We start from the raw sequence: 19,947 nt of genomic DNA, 5'->3' as shown, positions 1-19,947 counted from the left end.
ATTACCGCCCCCAGCAGGACAGTTGGTGAATTTACAGCGCTAGCTAGTAGCACAGACAAAAGTGGTTAGTTATCAGTATCTTTGCTAGTAGTACTAGGTAGCTGGCTAGCGCTACTAGCTAGCAGGTAGCTAACTGGCGCTACTAGATAGCCACGAGTTAGCTAGTAGTGCTAGCTAGGTTGTGACAGCTAAAGCACAAGCAAAAGTGGTTGCTTGGTTGTAGTGATTTTTGGCATTAAGATTGTATCCAAAAATTATCAAAACTAAATGAATCCTGAACACATACAGTGCCTTCAGAAAGTATTCATACCCCTTGATAGTTTGTTGTGTTACAGCCTGAATTTGTGGCCTACACACAATTTCCCATAATGTCAAAGTGGAATTAGATTTTTAGATTTTTTTTTTTAACAAATTCATGAAAAATGAAAAGCTGAAATGTCTTGAGTCAATAAGTATTCATCCCCTTTGTTTTTTAATTTATTTGTATTTATTTAACTAAGCAAGTCAGTTAAGAACAAATTCTTATTTACAATGATGGCCTACCAAAAGGCAACAGGCCTCCTGCGGGGGCTTGGATTAAAAAAAATATACATATAAATATAGGACAAAACACACATCACGTCAAGTGAGACAACACAACACTACATAAAGAGAGACCCAAGACAACAACATAGCAAGACAGCAACACATGACAACACAGTGACCTCCTGCAGGGAGAAACTTTGTTGCGGGGCAGGGAAAAAGAGGGAGAAGCATCGGGGCTAGCCGCATTAGAAGGTGTGGGAGATGAGGAAATGTTGGAAGGGCAAGGAGGCATGGCTGAGTCAAATAGGAATCCTGACTTAATGAAGTGGTGATTAAAGAGCTCAGCCATGTACTTCTTGTCAGTAACAACCACATCATCAACATTAAGGGTGTGTGGCTCAGTTGGTAGAGCATGGTGTTTGCAATGCCAGGGTTGTGGGTTCGATTCCCACGCGGGACCAGTACGGGGAAAAAAATGTATGAAATTAAATGTATGCATTCACTACTGTAAGTTGCTCTGGATAAGAGCGTCTGCTAAAATGTAATGTCCTTTGCTAAAAAGGGACATGGACAGCTGTGAGGAGGGGGGTTTATTTTCCAGGTCTTTAACCATTTTCCAGAACTTCTTGGGGTTAGACCCACAGAGAGAGAACTGCTCCTTAAAGTAACTAACTTTGGCCTTCAGGATAGCCTGAGTGCGCTTATTTCGCATTTGCCTAAACGAGAGCCAGTCATCCTGAGTATGCGTGTGCCGAGCCTTTCATCACTTGTTATGGCAAGCCTAAATAAGTTCAGGAGTAGAAATGTACTTAATAAGTTGCATGGACTCCCTCTGTGTGTAATAATAGTGTTTAACATGATTTTTGAATGTTTTCTTTTACCTTATCTCTGTACCCCACACATGCAATTATCTGTAAGGCCCCTTAGTCGAGCAGTGAACACAGATTCAAACACAGATTCAACTACAAAGACCAGGGAGGTTTTCCAATGCAAAGAAGGGCACCTATTGATAGATGAGTAAAAAAAAGCAGACATTGAATATCCCTTTGAGCATGGTGAAGTTATTAATTACACTTTGGATGGTGTATCAATACACCCAGTCACTACAAAGATACATGCGTCCTTCCTAACTCAGTTGACGGAGAGGAAGGAAACCGTTGAGAGATTTCACCATGAGGCCAATGGTGACTTTAACACAGTTACAGAGTTTAATGGCTGTGATAGGAGAAAACTAAGGATGGATCAACAACATTGTGTTGAATACTTGTAATCAAGATACTGTATATTAGTGTTTTATTTTTCATAATTGTTTTACAAATGTTAGAATTGTTCTTCCACTTTTACATGACAGAGTATTTTGTGTAAATCATTAACAAAATATGACAATTAAATCCATTTGTATCCCACTTTATAACACAACAAAATGTTTAAAAAGTCAAAGGGTGTGAATACTTTCTGAAAGCACTGTAGTTAGCTAGCTAACTCTCCCAACTTTGACCATGATGATACTAACACGCTAACATAATGCCCTGGACCAGAGCTAGTGCGCCGTCTGGTATGCGCGTAGCACACTGATGCCCTAGAACACGTTGCGAGTTCAGGCTGCACGCACACATGCCAACTGAGACGCAAAAATACAATTTGAGACGCATGTGCTTTGCGATTCGCAGACCAGGCGGCATCAACGAGCATAATCTGCAGTTGGATGCTTCTCATTGGCTGACGATGCCAGGGAGAAGGACAGTCTCAATGGCACCTAGCGATTAAAACATTTATAAATTTGTGATGGGTTGTCATCATGTAATCCGCTAGGGCATGAATCACGCAGTGTGTGTGGCTCAATATAGGGCAGGATGTTGTAATCTGTGTCTGCATCTAACCGTGACAAGCCGTTACAGGTTATTTTGGAAAGATATGGCATGACTGATGTCATAAAAATAAGATTGCAGGGGAGGAAGCAGTTTTACTGTGGAACATTCCAATTTCTACAGGCAGATGTTGAGCCTCTGTTCACTTCCTTTTGTTGCAAGTGTGAGTTGCAAGCAGCCCGGATGTGTTCTTGAAGATGGAATTGAAACAGAGAAGTTAAAATAGCCACTGACTGTGCACTCAGGATTCATCCCTTTCCGTAACCTACTGTAGCCTACATGTTCAAGTATATTTAGGATCCATCAATTCAAGCTTTTCAAGTGCTGAGTGTTGAGTATATTGAACATGACAGACTAAAATTACATCAATGATAGATTTACTGCAAATACAGTTGGACAAGAGTAGTAAGACAGACGTGGTTTGAATTGATTTCCATGAGCAACATGAATGGAGTTTTAAAGCTAGTTCTGCCCTGAGGGCAGTGTGAGCAGCCCGGTTAAACAGATCCTTATGCCACTCTCATTACTGATGTGGATCTATCCCCCAGAACACTGGCTCTTTAGACAGACTCAATTATGTTCATGGGTACAACCACACCATTGTCCCTGCAGATCAGATTCTCCTCCTTATGTCACAACACTATGTCACAAAATTACCAGCACGAGGGAGTCCCATACCACTGTCCTCCCATTGTATATAACGCATGCAGTCAGCATGCAATGTAATATAATCTAACAGAAACAACCTATACATTAGCACGGTACCAGACCTGTTTGTGTTTTATAATCATACAGCACAAACAGATCTGGGACCAGGCGACCTCTGTATGTTTACGACCCAAGAAATTGCTGCTTTCTGTTTCCCTCCAGACATGCTCAGCCAACTACAGCTTCATCCCGTACATGGTGACGCCGCACAACAAGGTGTACTGCTGCGAGAGCAGCCTGATGAAGGGCCTGACAGAGCTGATGCAGCCCAGCTTCGAGATGCTGCTGGGACCAATCTGCATATCCCTGCTGGACCGCTTCATCCAGCTGTTCAAGGTGCCCCAGGCTAACTCCTGGTGAGTAGTAGAGGGATGTGTAGCCTGAGATGCTAGGCCTAAAGCTCCTGCTGATTAGGTTGTTGGGGTTAGACACTGGGCTGCTATAGGCCTAAGTCACGTTTGCTGTACTCACACCTTGATGTAGTGAAACAGGTGTCACCTCGCTAGGGAAGGTGTGAACATGCACATCAAGGTGATGATTCCAGGGCTATTATTGCCAACAGAGGTGTATTAACATGAACTAAAGTGTACTGTATAACAGCTGGATTTTGTGTTGTCTTGTGTAATTGTCTGTGGTTGATTAAGCAACATGGATGACTAGCTGATGAAGTGCGGTATGACTGTAGCCATACTGTAGTTTAATGGAGCCATCGAAGGTCTTGTTACCCAATAAGCTTTACTTAATTTAAAATGTGCAATGTTTTTTGTTAGTCTATTCTTCTTTTCATCAGATATTGCAGTTCATGAGTATTCCTCAGAGTCCATTGTATTATCCAATTCACTCATTTTGGATAATACATGATGCATTACTTTATTTGGTGTGTCCCTCTGCAACACTTTGGCTTGCATAGCAATCTCAGTTTTAATGTTAGCATTGCTTAGTTCTGTCCTAATGTTTATGGCTTTTCTCTCTGCCAATATTCAGCATAACAGCCTCTCTTCTAGGAATATGGAGTCATATTTCAGAGAGCTGAGATAAAAGTGCAACTCCAACAGTACAGTGAAGAATACTTTGAAGGGGCTTACCAGGGAACGCATTCATGAGCTCCACATTCAGCTGCCGCGAGGAAGTAAATAACTGACATATTGCATATGTTTAAGAGGGTAGACTATTTATAATGGTGTCAGGCAAGATCAAAGACACTGTAGCCTATATCAAAAGTTGCCTCAGAGGAATAGATACAACCGTTTATAATTGAAAATAATGTATCTATCCCCATTCCTCATATTTATTTCCCCAGAAAGTCACAGCAATACATAATAATGGTTTATCTGCAGAAAACTTGATTTCTAGTGTGAAATAATATCTCTCTCTGAATCTCTCCGGTACCCCTTCACAGCCAATACTTCAGAGAAACCATTCTCAACGAGATTCGGAAAGCGCGGGAATTGTTCACAGGGATGGAGCTGGCCTCAGAACTCAGCCGAATTCAACAACGATTGGACAACGTAGAGTGCCTTTCAGCTGACATCGTCATCAACCTGCTTCTGTCCTACAGGGACATCCAGGTACATTTTTCCTTCTTCAGCTTGTCAGATGCTATCGGCATGGGCCATTTAGATAGACTGAAATGCCTCAGCATAAATGTTTTAGGGCCTCCCTCAGTGCCTTTTCTAACATAGTCATTCTTCTGAGATAATTTTATCTTGGGCTTTCAGGGGAAAGCTGCAGATTAAGTTTTTGTCACCTTCCTGTGGCTCATGTGCAACTGCTCTGCAGTCTGTTCTCTAGGCATTGCCATGCCATTCACCCTACACCCTCCCATCCTGCCAGCCATAGGCAGCCACCCGTCACATTAATAAATGATGTCAACAACAAGAGATACAAGGAGAGGCTGAATTATTCAACATGATTTAGATAAATATATACTGGACAAAAAATAGTGGAAGAGGGGACATTTGTTTATTGAAGTACTTGAAGAAGCCGACAATGTCCTTCCCAAAGTAGTGACTTTGTAAGGGAACAAGGACATAGATATTTTAGGTTTCATGTAAACTATAGCAACCAAGATGTGGCTGAGTGGGTACATGATTTTCAATCCAACAATCTGTTTTTCTATGCTTGTATGTAACGTAGGATTATGAATCCATAGTGAAGCTGGTGGAGACCTTGGAGAAGCTTCCTACATTCGACCCTGTGGCCAATCCCCATGTCAAGTTCCACCATGCCTTTGCACTGAATCGGTAAGACCCCCAGTATGTCAAACCTGTTTTTTTCTATACACGCACGCACGCACACACACACACGCATAACATGCATGTGCTGAACATGTGTGTCTGTGCTCTGAGTCGGAACATCCCACATGTTCAGCTTGGGAAGTATTTTACTGCCTGATCTTTAACATGCTGCCTCACTTGTAAACACACACTGGGTTTCCAAGCAAGTTGCTCCATCATTTCGGAGCCATTGGAAAATTCCTGCATGCTACAACGCAACATTTGTGTCTGGCCAGTTACGAGAACATTTCACTGCATTTCACACGCTCAAAGAGACGTATTAAGAAAGCTGTTGCACATTCTTTGCATAATTGGGAAAACATTGAATGGCCCGAAAATGAAGATGGTTGCCATGAGTCTGTGTGTTTGTTTACACAGCAGCCCATTTGTCTCCCCCAACTAGAGGTGGTCCATGACTCAGCAGTGTAGTGCACCATAGCGAAATATTGCCATTATCCTGCAACAATGAAGAAAGGATGATTATAATTAAATCTCTTCATTTAAACATGTCTGACAAGCAGAGTTTTCTGTTGAGTAATTGGTGAGAAAACAGCAGCAGGGATGTAAATGTCGAAACCTTTCCTGTTGCACTCCCTCCCTCCTTCCCCTCCATGTTTGACTGTTGGATGACTGGAGTGGGCTAGGCTGACTCACTGCTTAGCTTCGCCCCCCTCCAGTTGCCGTTCAGCTGCACACTAGTGTGAAGTGAAAGCTGGGGAGCGGAGAGCAGCATGAGCTGCAGCCTCCATTACAGGTGCCCTATTCCCATTCCCTCTGGATAGGCTCCATGGAAAAAGCTGCTAGCTCCTATGCTTTATTTAACATCCATCTGTCATTAATTAGCTGGCTAGCTAGTTCACCAATTCAATGTTCAAGTCCTCATAATTTGCACATGTTTGAATTTACAATTAAAATTGCTTAGTTCAGCTTTTCCTCTAGCTAAACAGCTGATAAACACATTTGTATGAATGCTAGCTCACTAGATCGTGTCAATCGTTAGCTAGCTAGCTTGACTAGCAGGCTGATAAGAGCAAACTCAGCATTGTATGTCCAAATTATTGAATTGAAAATGCATATCAAAGTAATTTGTTGAAAATGTTAACATAATTTTGTTATTAAATAAACGTAATACTCACATTCCACAAAGTTATTCCTCTTTCTTCTGGAAAATGTTCTATGAAGAGGTGACTTCTGTCCGCCATTAGTTGTTGCCGGAATTTGGGAGTTTTACCTGCTTCGCAAGGTGTCATGGGATATCCTACCTGGCGAAGGAAACATCCAGAGGTAGAGGTGAAGTTAATAGGCCTATATTCTAAAATAAGTGACAGGCCTGCATTGGATGCTGACTCAAAATCTTCCAAATGAAGGTAGGGCATACCTTGGAGAAGGCATCATTTTAAGTTAGGACATTCTTTTAATTTAACCTTTATTTAACTAGGCAAGTCAGTTAAGAACTAATTCTTATTTACAATGACAGCCTACCCCGGCCAAACCCTAACCCGGACGACGCTAGGTCAATTGTGCACTGCCCTATGGGTCTCCCAATCACAGCCAGTTGTGATACAGCCTGGAATCGAACCAGGGTCTGTAGTGACGCCTCTAGCACTGAAATGCAGTGCCTTAGACCACCGCGCCACCAGGAGCCCCATGGCAATTTGAACGTCCTACCTTGATGCACTATCCTTGCCCGATTGATGGCATCCTATTCCTTATAAAAGTAGTGCACAAGGAAATAGGATACAATTTGGAACTCACATCTTGTCTGTCTCTGACCATTGGGTCTTCCCTCTGCTATTTTCAGGAGGAACCTCCCAGGGGACCGTCAGAAGGCCCTGGACATCATGCTGCCCCTGGTGAAGGCTGACAACCAGGTGGCCTCAGACATCTACTGCCTGGTGGGACGCATCTACAAGGACATGTTCCTGGAGTCCCACTTCGCTGACAAAGAGAGCAGGGACAGTGGCACGGCCTGGTGAGAGCTGCACACACACACGCGCACACACACTGGTGAGAGCCTGGCTGCTGATGAGAGTCATTACCTCTCACTCCCCTCTCACTCCTCACTAGCCAGAGATTGCAAAGACCACCTCTCAACTACAGATAATGAACATCTATGTCATCTGACATGGAGCAGAGAGGCTGCAAGGTCTGACAGAAGCTGATTTGAAACGGCACCACCACCAGTGATAATATGAAGATAATTGCGATCTTCCTGGAATGGTTATGTCTCGCATCGAGACGATTTATGGCATCTCATTAGAATAACTCCCCATCGGGCAACCTTGTCCTCTGTTCCAACCCAGACAATGTCTTTGGAGAGTCTTCTCATGTTATTCACACTCCTTCCCTCAGTGGAACAGATTGCTCATTAAGTAAATTAGGGTTTTTATCTGCGAGTGCCAAGCTTTGTGCAAGTGGTTCCTCTGTGCACCCTGCAAAATAAGGCTGTAATTGTTTTGGATGCTTTTTACAAAACTAGGGAGATGAAAAGTTCTCTCTAAGGAGTTCTCACTAAGGACACATCAGCAATTACTGTAGAAACATGATGTCTGATTTAAAAATTAAGCATAGTGTGTAATATTGGTGATTCTAAGTTAGCTTCTCTGTCATTCCTCTCAGGTTTAAGAAGGGGTTTGAGTCTGAGCCAACACTACACTCTGGCATCAACTACGCCGTTCTACTCCTGGCAGCGGGACACCAGTTTGACGCCTCCTTCGAGCTACGCAAAGTCGGTGAGTATTGACTAACACTTTATTCTCCTTGATATCTAATGTTTTGCCTTGAGCTGCCTGAGTTTTGTGCTATTTGGCTCCCAATCCCCTGTGTTTACTGTGAAATCTGAGGCTCAGAAAGTAGCACAGGAATGTGAGAAACAGAACAGACAATCCTGGGAATCAACCGTGGGCCCCCTTCAAGTCCCTGCCCCCCTCCCTGCTCTCCTCTACTCTGCCCTGTCCTGGGCTGCCTGAGCAGGACATGTAGTGGCAGCTTCCCTCAGCGAGGCCAAAAATAACAACCATGCTCCATTACTCTGCAATTTAGTAGCAACATGGCAAGTAACTACATTGCATGTTAAGATTTATCCTAAGTGGGTACTAAAATAATCCAATCTACATTTCAGGTGAAATGCTTGACATAAGAGTAAGCTCTACAGTGCCCAGCCTATTCCCAAACCCCTGCTGTGCAGTACTTCCCATTGTGTTCTCCTTCACTAAGAATCTGATCTCTGTGAAGAATTATAAACTGGGTGGTTCAAGCCCTGAAGGCTGATTGGCTGACATCCGTGGTATATCAGACCGTATACCACGGGTATGACAAAAACTTTTTTTTACTGCTCTAAGGCACATCAGGGGTTTGTGACATATGGCAAATATACCACGGCTAAGGGCTGTGTCTAGGCACTCTGCATTGCGTTGTGTGTAAGAACAGCCCTTAGCCGTGGTATATTGGCCATATACCACACCTCCTCTGGCCATATTGTTTAAATAACACATGGTATAAAAATAAAACAAAATAGGTCAAAATAGGACATAGTATCTCGAAACGTTGCACAATAAAATGGAAGGATTCAACAGTGTGGAGTATCTTTCTTTTATATTATAATAATACACAGGAGGTAGGTGGCACCTTAATTGGGGAGGATGGGTTCGTGGTAATGGCTTGAGCAGAATATGTGGAATGGTATCACATACATGATTTCTTTGTGTTTGATGCCATTCCATTTGCTCCGTTCCAGCCATTATTATGAGCCGTTTTCACCTCAGCAGCCTCCACTGTTATAATATGTCCCTGACCTGACCTTGTTGTTCTCTCCAGGAGTGAAGCTGAGCAGCCTACTGGGGAAGAAGGGCAGCCTGGACAAGCTGCAGAGCTACTGGGATGTGGGTTTCTTCCTGGGGGCTAGCATCCTGGCCTGTGACAACACCAGGGTCATACAGGCCTCCGAGAAACTCTTCAAATTGAAGGCCCCTGTCTGGTGAGCGAGGGTGTTTTTTATTTTTTACATTTAAAGCTCAACATATAGTGAACTTATTTCAAACTATTTTGCACAATTGAAATGTGCTTTCTTTTTTCGTAGTCAGTCAGTGGCCTATTTTCTTTTGGTGCTCAAGATTTAAACAGTCTATTCAAACATATTTAGCTGTTTAACTGCCTTTTCTTTTCCTGCAGTCAAAGGCCTTTTACATTTCTTTTAAGCTATCGTCTGTGTTGACTGCAATCCAGGTATCTGCGCTCTCTTGTGGAGACCATCTTGATTTACCAGCACTTCAAAAAGCCCTCTGTGGAGCAGCCGCCGCCCAAACAGGAACTGGTGGACTTCTGGATGGACTTCCTGGTGGAGGCCACAAAGAAAGACGTCTCGTCTGTCCGCTTCCCGGTATGTGTCCTATGCTCTCTTTGCCTTCCTTCCTGGGATTCTTCACTGTTTAGACTTGATCTTGACAGTTAGACATATGCAGTCCCAGTAAATAGTAATTCCAGGGTTTTTCTTTATTTTGTAGATTAATAGTGAAGACATCATGAAGTAACCAAAGAATTGTTAAACAAATGAAAATATATTTTATATTTGAGATTCTTCAAAGTAGCCACCCTTTGCCTTGATGACAGCTTTGCACACTCTTGGCATTCTCTCAACCAGCTTCATGAGGTAGTGACCTGGAATGCATTTCAATGAACAGGTGTGCATTGTTAAAAGTTCATTTGTGGAATTTCTTTCCTTCTTAATGCGTTTGAGCCAGTCAGTTGTGTTGTGAGAAGGTAGGGGTGATATACAGAAGATAGCCCTATTTGGTAAAAGACCAAGTCCATATTATGTCAAGAAGAGCTCAAATGAGCAAAGAGAAACAGTCCATCATTACTTTAAGACATAAAGGTCCGTCAGTCCGGAAAATGTCAAGAACTTTGAAAGTTTCTTCAAGTGCAGTCGCAAAAACCATGAAGCTCATGAGGACCGCCACAGGAAAGGAAGACCCAGAGTTACCTCTGCTGCAGAGGATAAGTTCATTAGAGTCAACTGCACCTCCAATTGCAGCCCAAAAAAATGCTTCACAGAGTTCAAGTAACAGACACATCTCAACATCAACTGTTCAGAGGAGACTGTGTGAATTAAGCCTTCATGTTCAAATTTCTGCAAAGAAACCACTACTAAAGGACACCAATAAGAAGAAGAGAAATGCTTGGGCCAAGAAACACGAGCAATGGACATTAGACTGGTGGAAATCTGTCCTTTGGTCTGATGACTCCAGTTTTAGAGATTTTTGGTTCCACCCGCCGTATCTTTGTGAGACGCAGAGTAGGTGAGTGGATGATCTCTGCATGTGTGGTTCCCACCGTGAAGCATGGAGGAGGAGGTGTGATGGTGTATGGGTGCTTTGCTGGTGACATTGTTAGTGATTTATTTAGAATTCAAGGCACACTTAACCAGCATGGCTACCACTGCATTCTGCAGCAATATGCCATCCCATCTGGTTTGTGCTTAGTGGGACTATCATTTGTTTTTCAACAGGACAATGACCCAAACACACCTCCAGGCTGTGTAAGGGCTATTTGACCAAGAAGAGTGATGGAGTGCTGCATCAGATGACCTGGCCTCCACAATCACCCGACCTCAACCCAATTGAGATGGTTTGGGATGAGTTGGACCACATTTTATTTATTTTTTATTTTAATTCACCTTTATTTAAACAGGTAGGCAAGCTGAGAACAAGTTCTCATTTACAATTGCGACCTGGCCAAGATAAAGCAAAGCAGTTTGACACATACAACAACACAGAGTTACACATGGAGTAAAACAAACCTACGGTCAATAATATAGTAGAAAAATTAGTCTATATACAAAGTGAGCAAATGAGGTGAGATAAGGGAGGTAAAGGCAAAAAAGGCCATGGTGGCGAAGTAAATACAATATAGCACGTAAACACTGTAATGGTAGATTTGCAGTGGAAGAAAGTGCAAAGTAGAAATAGAAATAATGGGGTGGAAAGGTGCAAAATAAATAAATACAGTAGGGGAAGGGGTAGTTGTTTGGGCTAAATTATAGATGGGCTATGTACAGGTGCAGTAATCTGTGAGCTGCACTGACAGGTGGTGCTTAAAGCTAGTGAGGGAGATAAGTGTTTCCAGTTTTAGAGATTTTTGTAGTTTGTTCCAGTCATTGACAGCAGAGAACTGGAAGGAGAGGCGGCTGAAGGACGAATTGGCTTTGGGGGTGACCAGGGAGATATACCTGCTGGAGCGCGTGCTACAGATGAGTGCTGCTATGGTGACCAGCGAGTTGAGATAAGGGGGAACTTTACCTAGCAGGGTCTTGTAGATGACCTGGAGCCAGTGGGTTTAGCGAGGAGTATGAAGTGAGGGCCAGCCAACGAGTGACTGTGATACTGTGATAGACTGCATCCAATTTATTGAGTAGGGTATTGGAGGCTATTTTGTAAATGACGTCGCCGAAGTCGAGGATCGGTAGGATGGTCAGTTTTACAAGGGTATGTTTGGCAGCATGAGTGAAAGATGCTTTGTTGCGAAATAGGAAGCCAATTCTAGATTTAACTTTGGATTGGAGATGTTTGATGTGAGTCTGGAAGGAGAGTTTACAGTGTAACCAGACACCTAGGTATTTGTAGTTGTCCACATATTCTAAGTCAGAACCGTCCAGAGTAGTGATGCTGGATGGGCGGGCAGGTGCAGGCAGCGATCGGTTGAAGAGCATGCATTTAGTTTTACTTGTATTTAAGAGCAGTTGGAGGCCACGGAAGGAGAGTTGTATGGCATTGAGGCTCGTCTGGAGGGTAGTTAACACAGTGTCCAAAGAAGGGCCAGAAGTATACAGAATGGTGTCGTCTGCGTAGAGGTGGATCAGAGACTCACCAGCAGCAAGCGCGACATCATTGATGTATACAGAGAAAAGAGTCGGCCCAAGAATTGAACCCTGTGGCACCCCCATAGAGACTGCCAGAGGCCCGGACAACAGGCCCTCCGATTTGACACACTGAACTCTATCAGAGAAGTAGTTGGTGAACCAGGCGAGGCAATCATTTGAGAAACCAAGGCTATTGAGTCTGCCGATGAGGATGTGGTGATTGACAGAGTCGAAAGCCTTGGCCAGGTCAATGAATACGGCTGCACAGTATTGTTCCTTATCGATGGCGGTTAAGATATCGTTTAGGACCTTGAGCATGGCTGAGGTGCACCCATGACCAGCTCTGAAACCAGATTGCATAGCGGAGATGGTGCGGTGGGATTCGAAATGGTCGGTAATCTGTTTGTTGACTTGGCTTTCGAAAACTTAAGAAAGGCAGGGTAGGATAGATATAGGTCTGTTGCAGTTTGGGTCAAGAGTGTCCCCCCCTTTGAAGAGGGGGATGACCACAGCTGCTTTCCAATCTTTGGGAATCTCAGACGACACGAAAGAGAGGTTGAACAGGCTAGTAATAGGGGTTGCAACAATTTCGGCAGATAATTTTTTAAAGAAAGGGTCCAGATTGTCTAGCCTGGCTGATTTGTAGGGGTCCAGATTTTGCAGCTCTTTCAGGACATCAGCTGACTGGATTTGGGAGAAGGAGAAATGGGGAAGGCTTGGGCGAGTTGCTGTGGGGGTGCAGTGCTGTTGACCGGGGTAGGGGTAGCCAGGTGGAAAGCATGGCCAGCCGTAGAAAAATGCTTATTGAAATTCTCAATTATAGTGGATTTATCGGTGGTGACATAGTTTCCTATCCTCAGTGCAGTGGGCAGCTGGGAGGAGGTGCTCTTATTCTCCAAGGACTTAACAATGTCCCGGAACTTTTTTGAGTTTGTGTTGCAGGAAGTACATTTCTGCTTGAAAAAGCTAGCCTTTGCTTTTCTAACTGCCTGTGTATATTGGTTTCTAACTTCACTGAAAAGTTGCATATCACGGGGGCTGTTCGATGCTAATGCAGAACACCACAGGATGTTTTTGTGTTGGTTAAGGGCAGTCAGGTCTGGAGAGAACCAAGGGCTATATCTGTTCCTGGTTCTACATTTCTTGAATGGGGCATGCTTATTTAAGATGGTGAGGAAGGAATTTAAAAAAAATAACCAGGCATCCTCTACTGAAGGGATGAGGTCAATATCCTTCCAGGATACCCGGGTCAGGTTAATTAGGAAGGATTGCTCGCTGAAGTGTTTCAGGAAGCATTTGACAGTGATGAGTGGAGGTCGTTTGACCGCTGACCCATTACGGATGCAGGCAATGAGGCAGTGATCACTGAGATCTTGGTTGAAAACAGCAGAGGTATGTTTACGGCTTTGGGGTGGTACCTGGTAGGTTCATTGATAATTTGTGTGAGATTGAGGGCATCAAGCTTAGATTGTAGGGTGGCTGAGGTGTTAAGCATGTCCCAGATTAGATCACCGTGCAGCACGAGCTCTGAAGATAGATGGGGGCAATCAGTTCACATATGGTGTCCAGAGCACAGCTGGGGGCAGAGGGTGGTCTATAGCAGGCGCCAACGGTGAGAGACTTGTTTTTAGAGAGGTGGATTTTTAAAAGTAGAAGTTCAAATGGATTGGGTACAGACCTGGATAGTAGGACAGAACGCTGCAGGCTATCTCTGCAGTAGATTGCAACACCGCCCCCTTTGGCCGTTCTATCTTGTCTGAAAATGTTGTAGTTAGGGGTGGAGATTTCAGAGTTTTTGGTGGTCTTCCTAAGCCAGGATTCAGACACAGCTAGGACATCCGGGTTGGCAGAGTGTGTTAAAGCAGTGAATAAAACAAACTTAGGGAGGAGGCTTCTAATGTTAACATGCATGAAACCAAGGCTATTACGGTTACAGAAGTCATCAAAAGAGAGCGCCTGGGGAATAGGAGTGGAGCTAGGCACTGCAGGGCCTGGATTTACCTCTACATCGCCAGAGGAACAGAGAAGGAGTAGGGTAAGGGTACGGCTAAAAGCTATGAGAATTGGTCGTCTAGGACGTCCGGAACAGAGAGTAAAAGGAGCAGGTTTCTGGGGGCGATAAAATAGCTTCAAGGTATAATGTACAGACAAAGGTATAGTGAAGGAAAAGCAGCCAACAAGTGCTCAGCATATGTGGGAACTCCTTCAAGACTGTTGGAAAAGCATTCCTCATGAAGCTGGTTGAGAGAATGCCAAGAGTGTGCAAAGCTGTCATCAAGGCAAAGGGTGGCTACTTTGAAGAATCTCAAATATAAAATATATTTTGATTTGTTTAACACTTTTTTGGTTACTGCATGATTCCACATGTGTTATTTCATAGTTTTGATGTCTTCACTATTATTCTACAATGTAGAAAATAGTAAAAATAAAGAGAAACCCTTGAATGAGTAGTTGTGTCCAAAATTCTGACTGGTACTCTACATCAACCATAACAGTGGTACCAGCTGGGGCAGTTTTCCTACACTGTTTACTTTCTCTGCTTTATTGTGAAATGTCTTGATGTCCTATTGGTTGTCCTTTTTTCCAGGTGTTGATATTGGAGCCCACTAAAATCTATCTGCCTTCGTACTTGTCCATAAACAACGATGTGGAGGAGAACACTGTCTCCATCTGGCATGTTTCCCCTGATGACAAGGTAAGTTACTGACCACAGGACGAGTGTGTGACAACTGCCTTGTGTCTTTGCTTTGTGTCTCAGAAAAGAAGTACAGCCCTGGAGTACAGCCCTGCAGTACAGCCCTGCCTGTCTGTCTATATGTCTGTCTGTCTCTGTCTCTGTCTCTCTCTGCCCTTACACATTTTAATCAGTCACCAGAGGTACTGACGTTCATGTTTTTCTGATCGTTCTAACAGCACAGGGGGGTCCATGAGTGGAACTTCAGGGCCATGTCAGTACGGGGTGTCAGGTTGGTGATCTCACAGCTGTCCTGTTCTACACACTCATTGTAATGTATGGGCAATAAAGACTGCTCTCTACTCTCCTCTCTACTCTACTCTCCTCTGTAACTTCTGCCAACAACATAACAGATTATAATGTTGCCACCTGGTTCCCAAGGCAATATTAGTCAGAGATGGTCCCTCAATGCCTCTCCCTCCTTCCCCCTCCAACTGATCTCCCACTTCAGAGGGCCTCTGTGAGATGTTGCTAGGGAGCGTATATTTTTTTGTGCCCACTCGCCCTCCAGTGTACTAGGAGACAATGGCAGTTCCCTTGGCTGCAGCAGTGTGCCATGGTGGGCTGAATTCAACCACTCATTCTCTGCTCTGGTCCACTCCGCTCAGCCCTGGCCTTAGATAACTGGCTTAAAATCCCTGTTCGCTCAGCTGAACACTGGTGGAGACTCAACAGTGTGTATGTGTGTGTGGGAATGAATGTTTAGAGTTATATTCATTATTTAAGAGTTACTGTAACTTGTTGTATGTGATTGAATGAAGAACATTGTTAGGTTGTAAGAGACTTGCAGCTCTGGTGAAAAGAAAAAGCTTCTGCACTTAGATACTACTGGAATGATTTCTCAGAAATGTCGGGCTACACTCAGACATCTAGTCTATGCCAGTGTTTTATCGTCTCTTCTCTAACTGTCAACTCATCTTCCTCAGTATTTCCAAGTTTGACGAGCGCAGTGCCTTCCTGTATGTGCTGCACAACTCAGAGGACTTTCAGATCTACTTCTGCACGGAGATGCACTGCAAAAGGTCTGTCTGTCCCTCTGTGCCGTGATCGCGCCATCTCACAAGCATATGAGCTGTTCTTCAAGGGAGTGTCTGTACTGTAGAAACTTGTGACTCTCACAGAGAAGAACCAAAGCACAGCTAGCCAGTCTCAATAGCTCCACAGTGTGATTCAGTGAGTCAGTGCCGGTGTGATGGGGGTTTGTGAGTGTGTGAAAGGGTGCTTGTCTGGGCTCTGTGTTATTTCACAACTGCTCTTGTGACATATTTTTAAGTGCGCTGAAGGTTATCTGGTGTTAGTGTGGGTGTAAATTGAGTATTTCATCTCAAATGTGGAACGGTACTGATGTGACTGCTCTGTGTGTTGCAGGTTCTGTGATCTGGTCAACAGCATCGCAGAGGAAGCATGGAAAGCCCCGGAAGAGGGGGAGTGTGACATTGACGCCCTAGAGGTGAAGGAGGAGAGAGGGATACTCCTTTTCTAGCCACATTCTTTTGTTTCTATGTTGTTTCCAACAGGATTACCTGATGTACAGTATATGTATACAAGATCTAGGATGTATTCAGCAGAAACAGTCTCTCTGACTGTTTTTCAAAATCTATATACAACCAGATACAGGCCATGTAAAGTGTTGAAATGGTTAGAGACAACTTCCTACAGTGTAAAAGTGGGTCACGCTGTTCATGCAATGGAAACCAACAGAGTGTACTGTAGAAAAAGCAACTGCCCCTCTATTCATCTGTTCTCCCAGTGGTGCGACAAAACAATTACCTGTGAATAATTACCCAAAACAATGACACAGCCTCTTCCTGTCAAACACTAGCATGGCCCAGATCAGATGCCCCAATAGTTTTTTGAACACTGTTTGATCTGGACCACACCTTGCAAAGCTCACATTTCCCTTTGTTTCTATCAGTTAGTACCCAGCCACAACTGTCACTTTATAGCTCACCTGTTCTTAGATGTACCTATATATCCCTGTTATAACTCTAGATTGTAATGGTCCTTGAAGTTAACATGCAACAAAATGTCATCTTTAACATAATGTCCTTCTGTGCTTGACTCTTCAGTACGACTATGAGTATAATGAGCACGGAGAGAGGGTGGTTCTGGGAAAAGGGACGTTTGGAGTGGTGTACGCCGGCCGGGACCTTAGCAACCAGGTGCGGCTGGCCATCAAGGAGATACCGGAGAGAGACAGCAGGTAAGTGTAATGGCTGTCTTCGTCGTCAGATGAAACAGAGAAGTCATCGTCGGAAAAGGTGGACCAATACGCAGCGGAGGATATGTTCATCATTAGTATTTTAATGAAAAAGAGAACACTACAAAAATAAACAAAAGACAACAGCAAACAGTTCTGTTAGGAAAACACACTAACAAAATACAATTACCCACAAAACCCAAAGGAAAAACATGCTCCTTATGTGTGACTCCCAATCAACAACAACGAACTTCAGCTGTGCCTGATTGGGAGCCACACACGGCCCAAAACACAGAAATACAAAAACCTAAAAAAAGAACATAGAACGCCCACCCAATGTAACACCCTGGCCTAACCAAAATAAAGAACAAAAAACCCCTCTCTATGGCCAGGGCGTTACAGTAAGAGAACATGTAAACTAGACTTTCTTCAAAAAGACCCTACCAATCAGCTTCTACCATTCCCCCATCCATGACACTTTCACTGTCTTTTTATCACGCACTTTGCTAATGGAAGGCTGTATAGCAAAAGGTTCCTGTGTCATTATGTAAAGTGAGTGAGTGGTAATTCAGAGCATAACAAGTGAAGTGGTTTCCTGAGAGGGGTCATTTGATTGGCAGATCGAAGGGGCGCCAAAGCAGTCGTTTGAGCCGTCCACTGTGTTAGCTCTGTGCTAGACCTGCTCTCCTGTGGTGTGTCCTTTCCTTGGGACACCAGTGTTATACAGTGCTGCTTGAGAGTATGTGAACCCCTTGTACAATTACAGATTTTTTTTGTTTTTACCATGAAATCTTCATCTAATCAGAACCAGTCTTTTTGATCTGACATAACAGGTTTATATTTACCAATACCATATGTTGGTGTAGAGGAAATCATGTGTGTAGTAGGAAAACAACATTAAAAAGGAATTGTGCAGGTGCAAAAATAAGTGAACCCCAAGTTCCATTGGTTAAATCAAGTAGGTAAGTGGAATCAGGTGGGTAAAGTTTGGATGGGACTCTGATAAATAGAGATAAGAAACCTGGTCAGTTTGGTGTTACCCATCCAGGTGAACGTAAAGCACACCATGTGGAGAGGAAAGGAGATCTCAGAGGACATCAGATGAGGGTAGTGAGAGCACATCAGTCCTGGAAAGGCTATAAAATCATCTAAAAAAAGATTTGAGCTCCATCAGTCCACTGTGAGGCAAATTATTTACAAATGGAAAGCATTTAACATGACAGCAACTCGGCCTAGAAGTGGTCGCTCTTCCAAGGTATCCCCGAGAACAATAATAATTTAGGTAAAAGCCAACCCAAAAATAAGATCTGGAGATTTGCAGACCTCCCTTGCTGCATCTCAGATAACTGTTCATGCTTCAACAATAAGAACACTGAATCGAAATGCCATTAATGGGAGGGTTGCTACTGTAGGAAGAAGCGTCTGCTGTCAAAAAATAACATTGCCAGAGACCACCTGGACAAAGCTGAAGGTTTCTGGTAGTTCATTCTCTGGACCGATGAGTCCAAAATGGACCTTTTTGGTCACAATCAACACCACTATGTTTGGCGAAAATCCAACACTGCCTACCACCAAAATAACCTTATCCCAACAGTCAAGCATGGTGGTGGGAATGTCAAGATCTGGAGCTGCTTTTCCTCCTCTGGACCTGGATGACTCCACATCATTAAGGGAACCATGAATTCTGAGGTATACCAGGAGATTCTTGAACAGAACGTCAGGCCATCAGTCAAGGAGCCAAAGCTGGGCCGGAAATGGGTCTTCCAAAAAGACAACGACCCAAAGCATTCAAGCAAATCTACCAAAGAATGACTCAGGAGAAAGAAGATTTTTGTTTTGGATCGACCAAGTTAAAGTCCTGACCTAAATCCAATCGAGATGGTGTCGCAGGACCTGAAGCGGGCAGTTCATGCCAGACATCCCTCAAACCTCACTCAATTGGCTGAGTTCTATAAGGAGGAGAGGGCAAAAATCCCTCAAAACAGATGTCAGAGACTGATTACTGGCTATAGGAGACGTTTACTCCAAGTTATCGCTGCTAATGGAGGTGCCACAAGCTATTGACTGAAGGGGTTCACATATTTTTGCACACATCCAATCTGAGTTAAATAAACCACGAAAATATATAATTTACTTGGAATGTCTTTATTATGAATTGGGGTTTAGATAAGGATTTTATATGTTTATTTTAATATTTTATAGCAAAATAATGACCAGCCCTGTAGGGTTCACATACTTTCAAGCAGCACTGTATATATACTATAAACCTGATCGAGTGACTGGGCAATGAAAAGAATAGGGGGGGGGGGGGGGGGGGGGGGGGGAATGGTCGCCTAGCAACTAGTGTACAAAGCACTCCACTCCACTTCCTTGCCTTGCGTTGCGCTGCACTGCCTTCCACCACCATCTCTGGTCTACTCATTGTTCCAACTACTCCTGGCTTATTATGGGACTCCTTCAGAGCCCAATCAGCCCAGAAGATTCCTCTGTCACGCATTGTTCCACTCATCACATCACAAGTCATTAGAGGGCTCTCATGGGCTAACTCAAATGTGTCAAGAATTATTATTAATCATTAAGAAGGAGCTCTGAAGTATCCTCTCAGAGGGGAAAGGCAATCTAATAAGTGTCTGATTCAGTAGAATAGAGGGAGAATGTATCTAGTCTTATTATTTATGGTGTGAAGTTTGAACATTTATTTCTCACTAAAGTGTCTTTGTCCTCTTTAGTTTGAAATGACCATTGTGTGTGTGTGTGTGTGTGAGAGAGAACATCTTGCC

At 43.6% G+C, this 19,947-nt stretch overlaps 1 protein-coding gene across 1 annotated transcript in view; it reads left to right on the top strand.

The window, feature by feature from the left end:
* The window catches only part of LOC106571336 (mitogen-activated protein kinase kinase kinase 5), a 59,294-nt gene that overhangs the window by 20,159 nt on the left and 19,188 nt on the right, over nucleotides 1–19,947 (top strand). The window contains exons 4-15 of the mRNA XM_045695654.2: nucleotides 3,264–3,457; nucleotides 4,501–4,669; nucleotides 5,238–5,344; nucleotides 7,179–7,349; nucleotides 7,997–8,109; nucleotides 9,194–9,353; nucleotides 9,602–9,755; nucleotides 14,821–14,928; nucleotides 15,147–15,199; nucleotides 15,894–15,989; nucleotides 16,336–16,417; nucleotides 17,037–17,170. Coding sequence (XP_045551610.1) covers nucleotides 3,264–3,457; nucleotides 4,501–4,669; nucleotides 5,238–5,344; nucleotides 7,179–7,349; nucleotides 7,997–8,109; nucleotides 9,194–9,353; nucleotides 9,602–9,755; nucleotides 14,821–14,928; nucleotides 15,147–15,199; nucleotides 15,894–15,989; nucleotides 16,336–16,417; nucleotides 17,037–17,170 — 1,541 coding nt within the window. The remainder of the gene's footprint in view (nucleotides 1–3,263; nucleotides 3,458–4,500; nucleotides 4,670–5,237; nucleotides 5,345–7,178; nucleotides 7,350–7,996; nucleotides 8,110–9,193; nucleotides 9,354–9,601; nucleotides 9,756–14,820; nucleotides 14,929–15,146; nucleotides 15,200–15,893; nucleotides 15,990–16,335; nucleotides 16,418–17,036; nucleotides 17,171–19,947) is intronic.

This window comes from Salmo salar, chromosome 15, assembly GCF_965601325.2.
Source record: "Salmo salar chromosome 15, fSalSal1, whole genome shotgun sequence".
NCBI classification, from domain to species: domain Eukaryota; kingdom Metazoa; phylum Chordata; class Actinopteri; order Salmoniformes; family Salmonidae; genus Salmo; species Salmo salar.
This window is presented reverse-complemented; position numbering and strand designations above follow the sequence as displayed.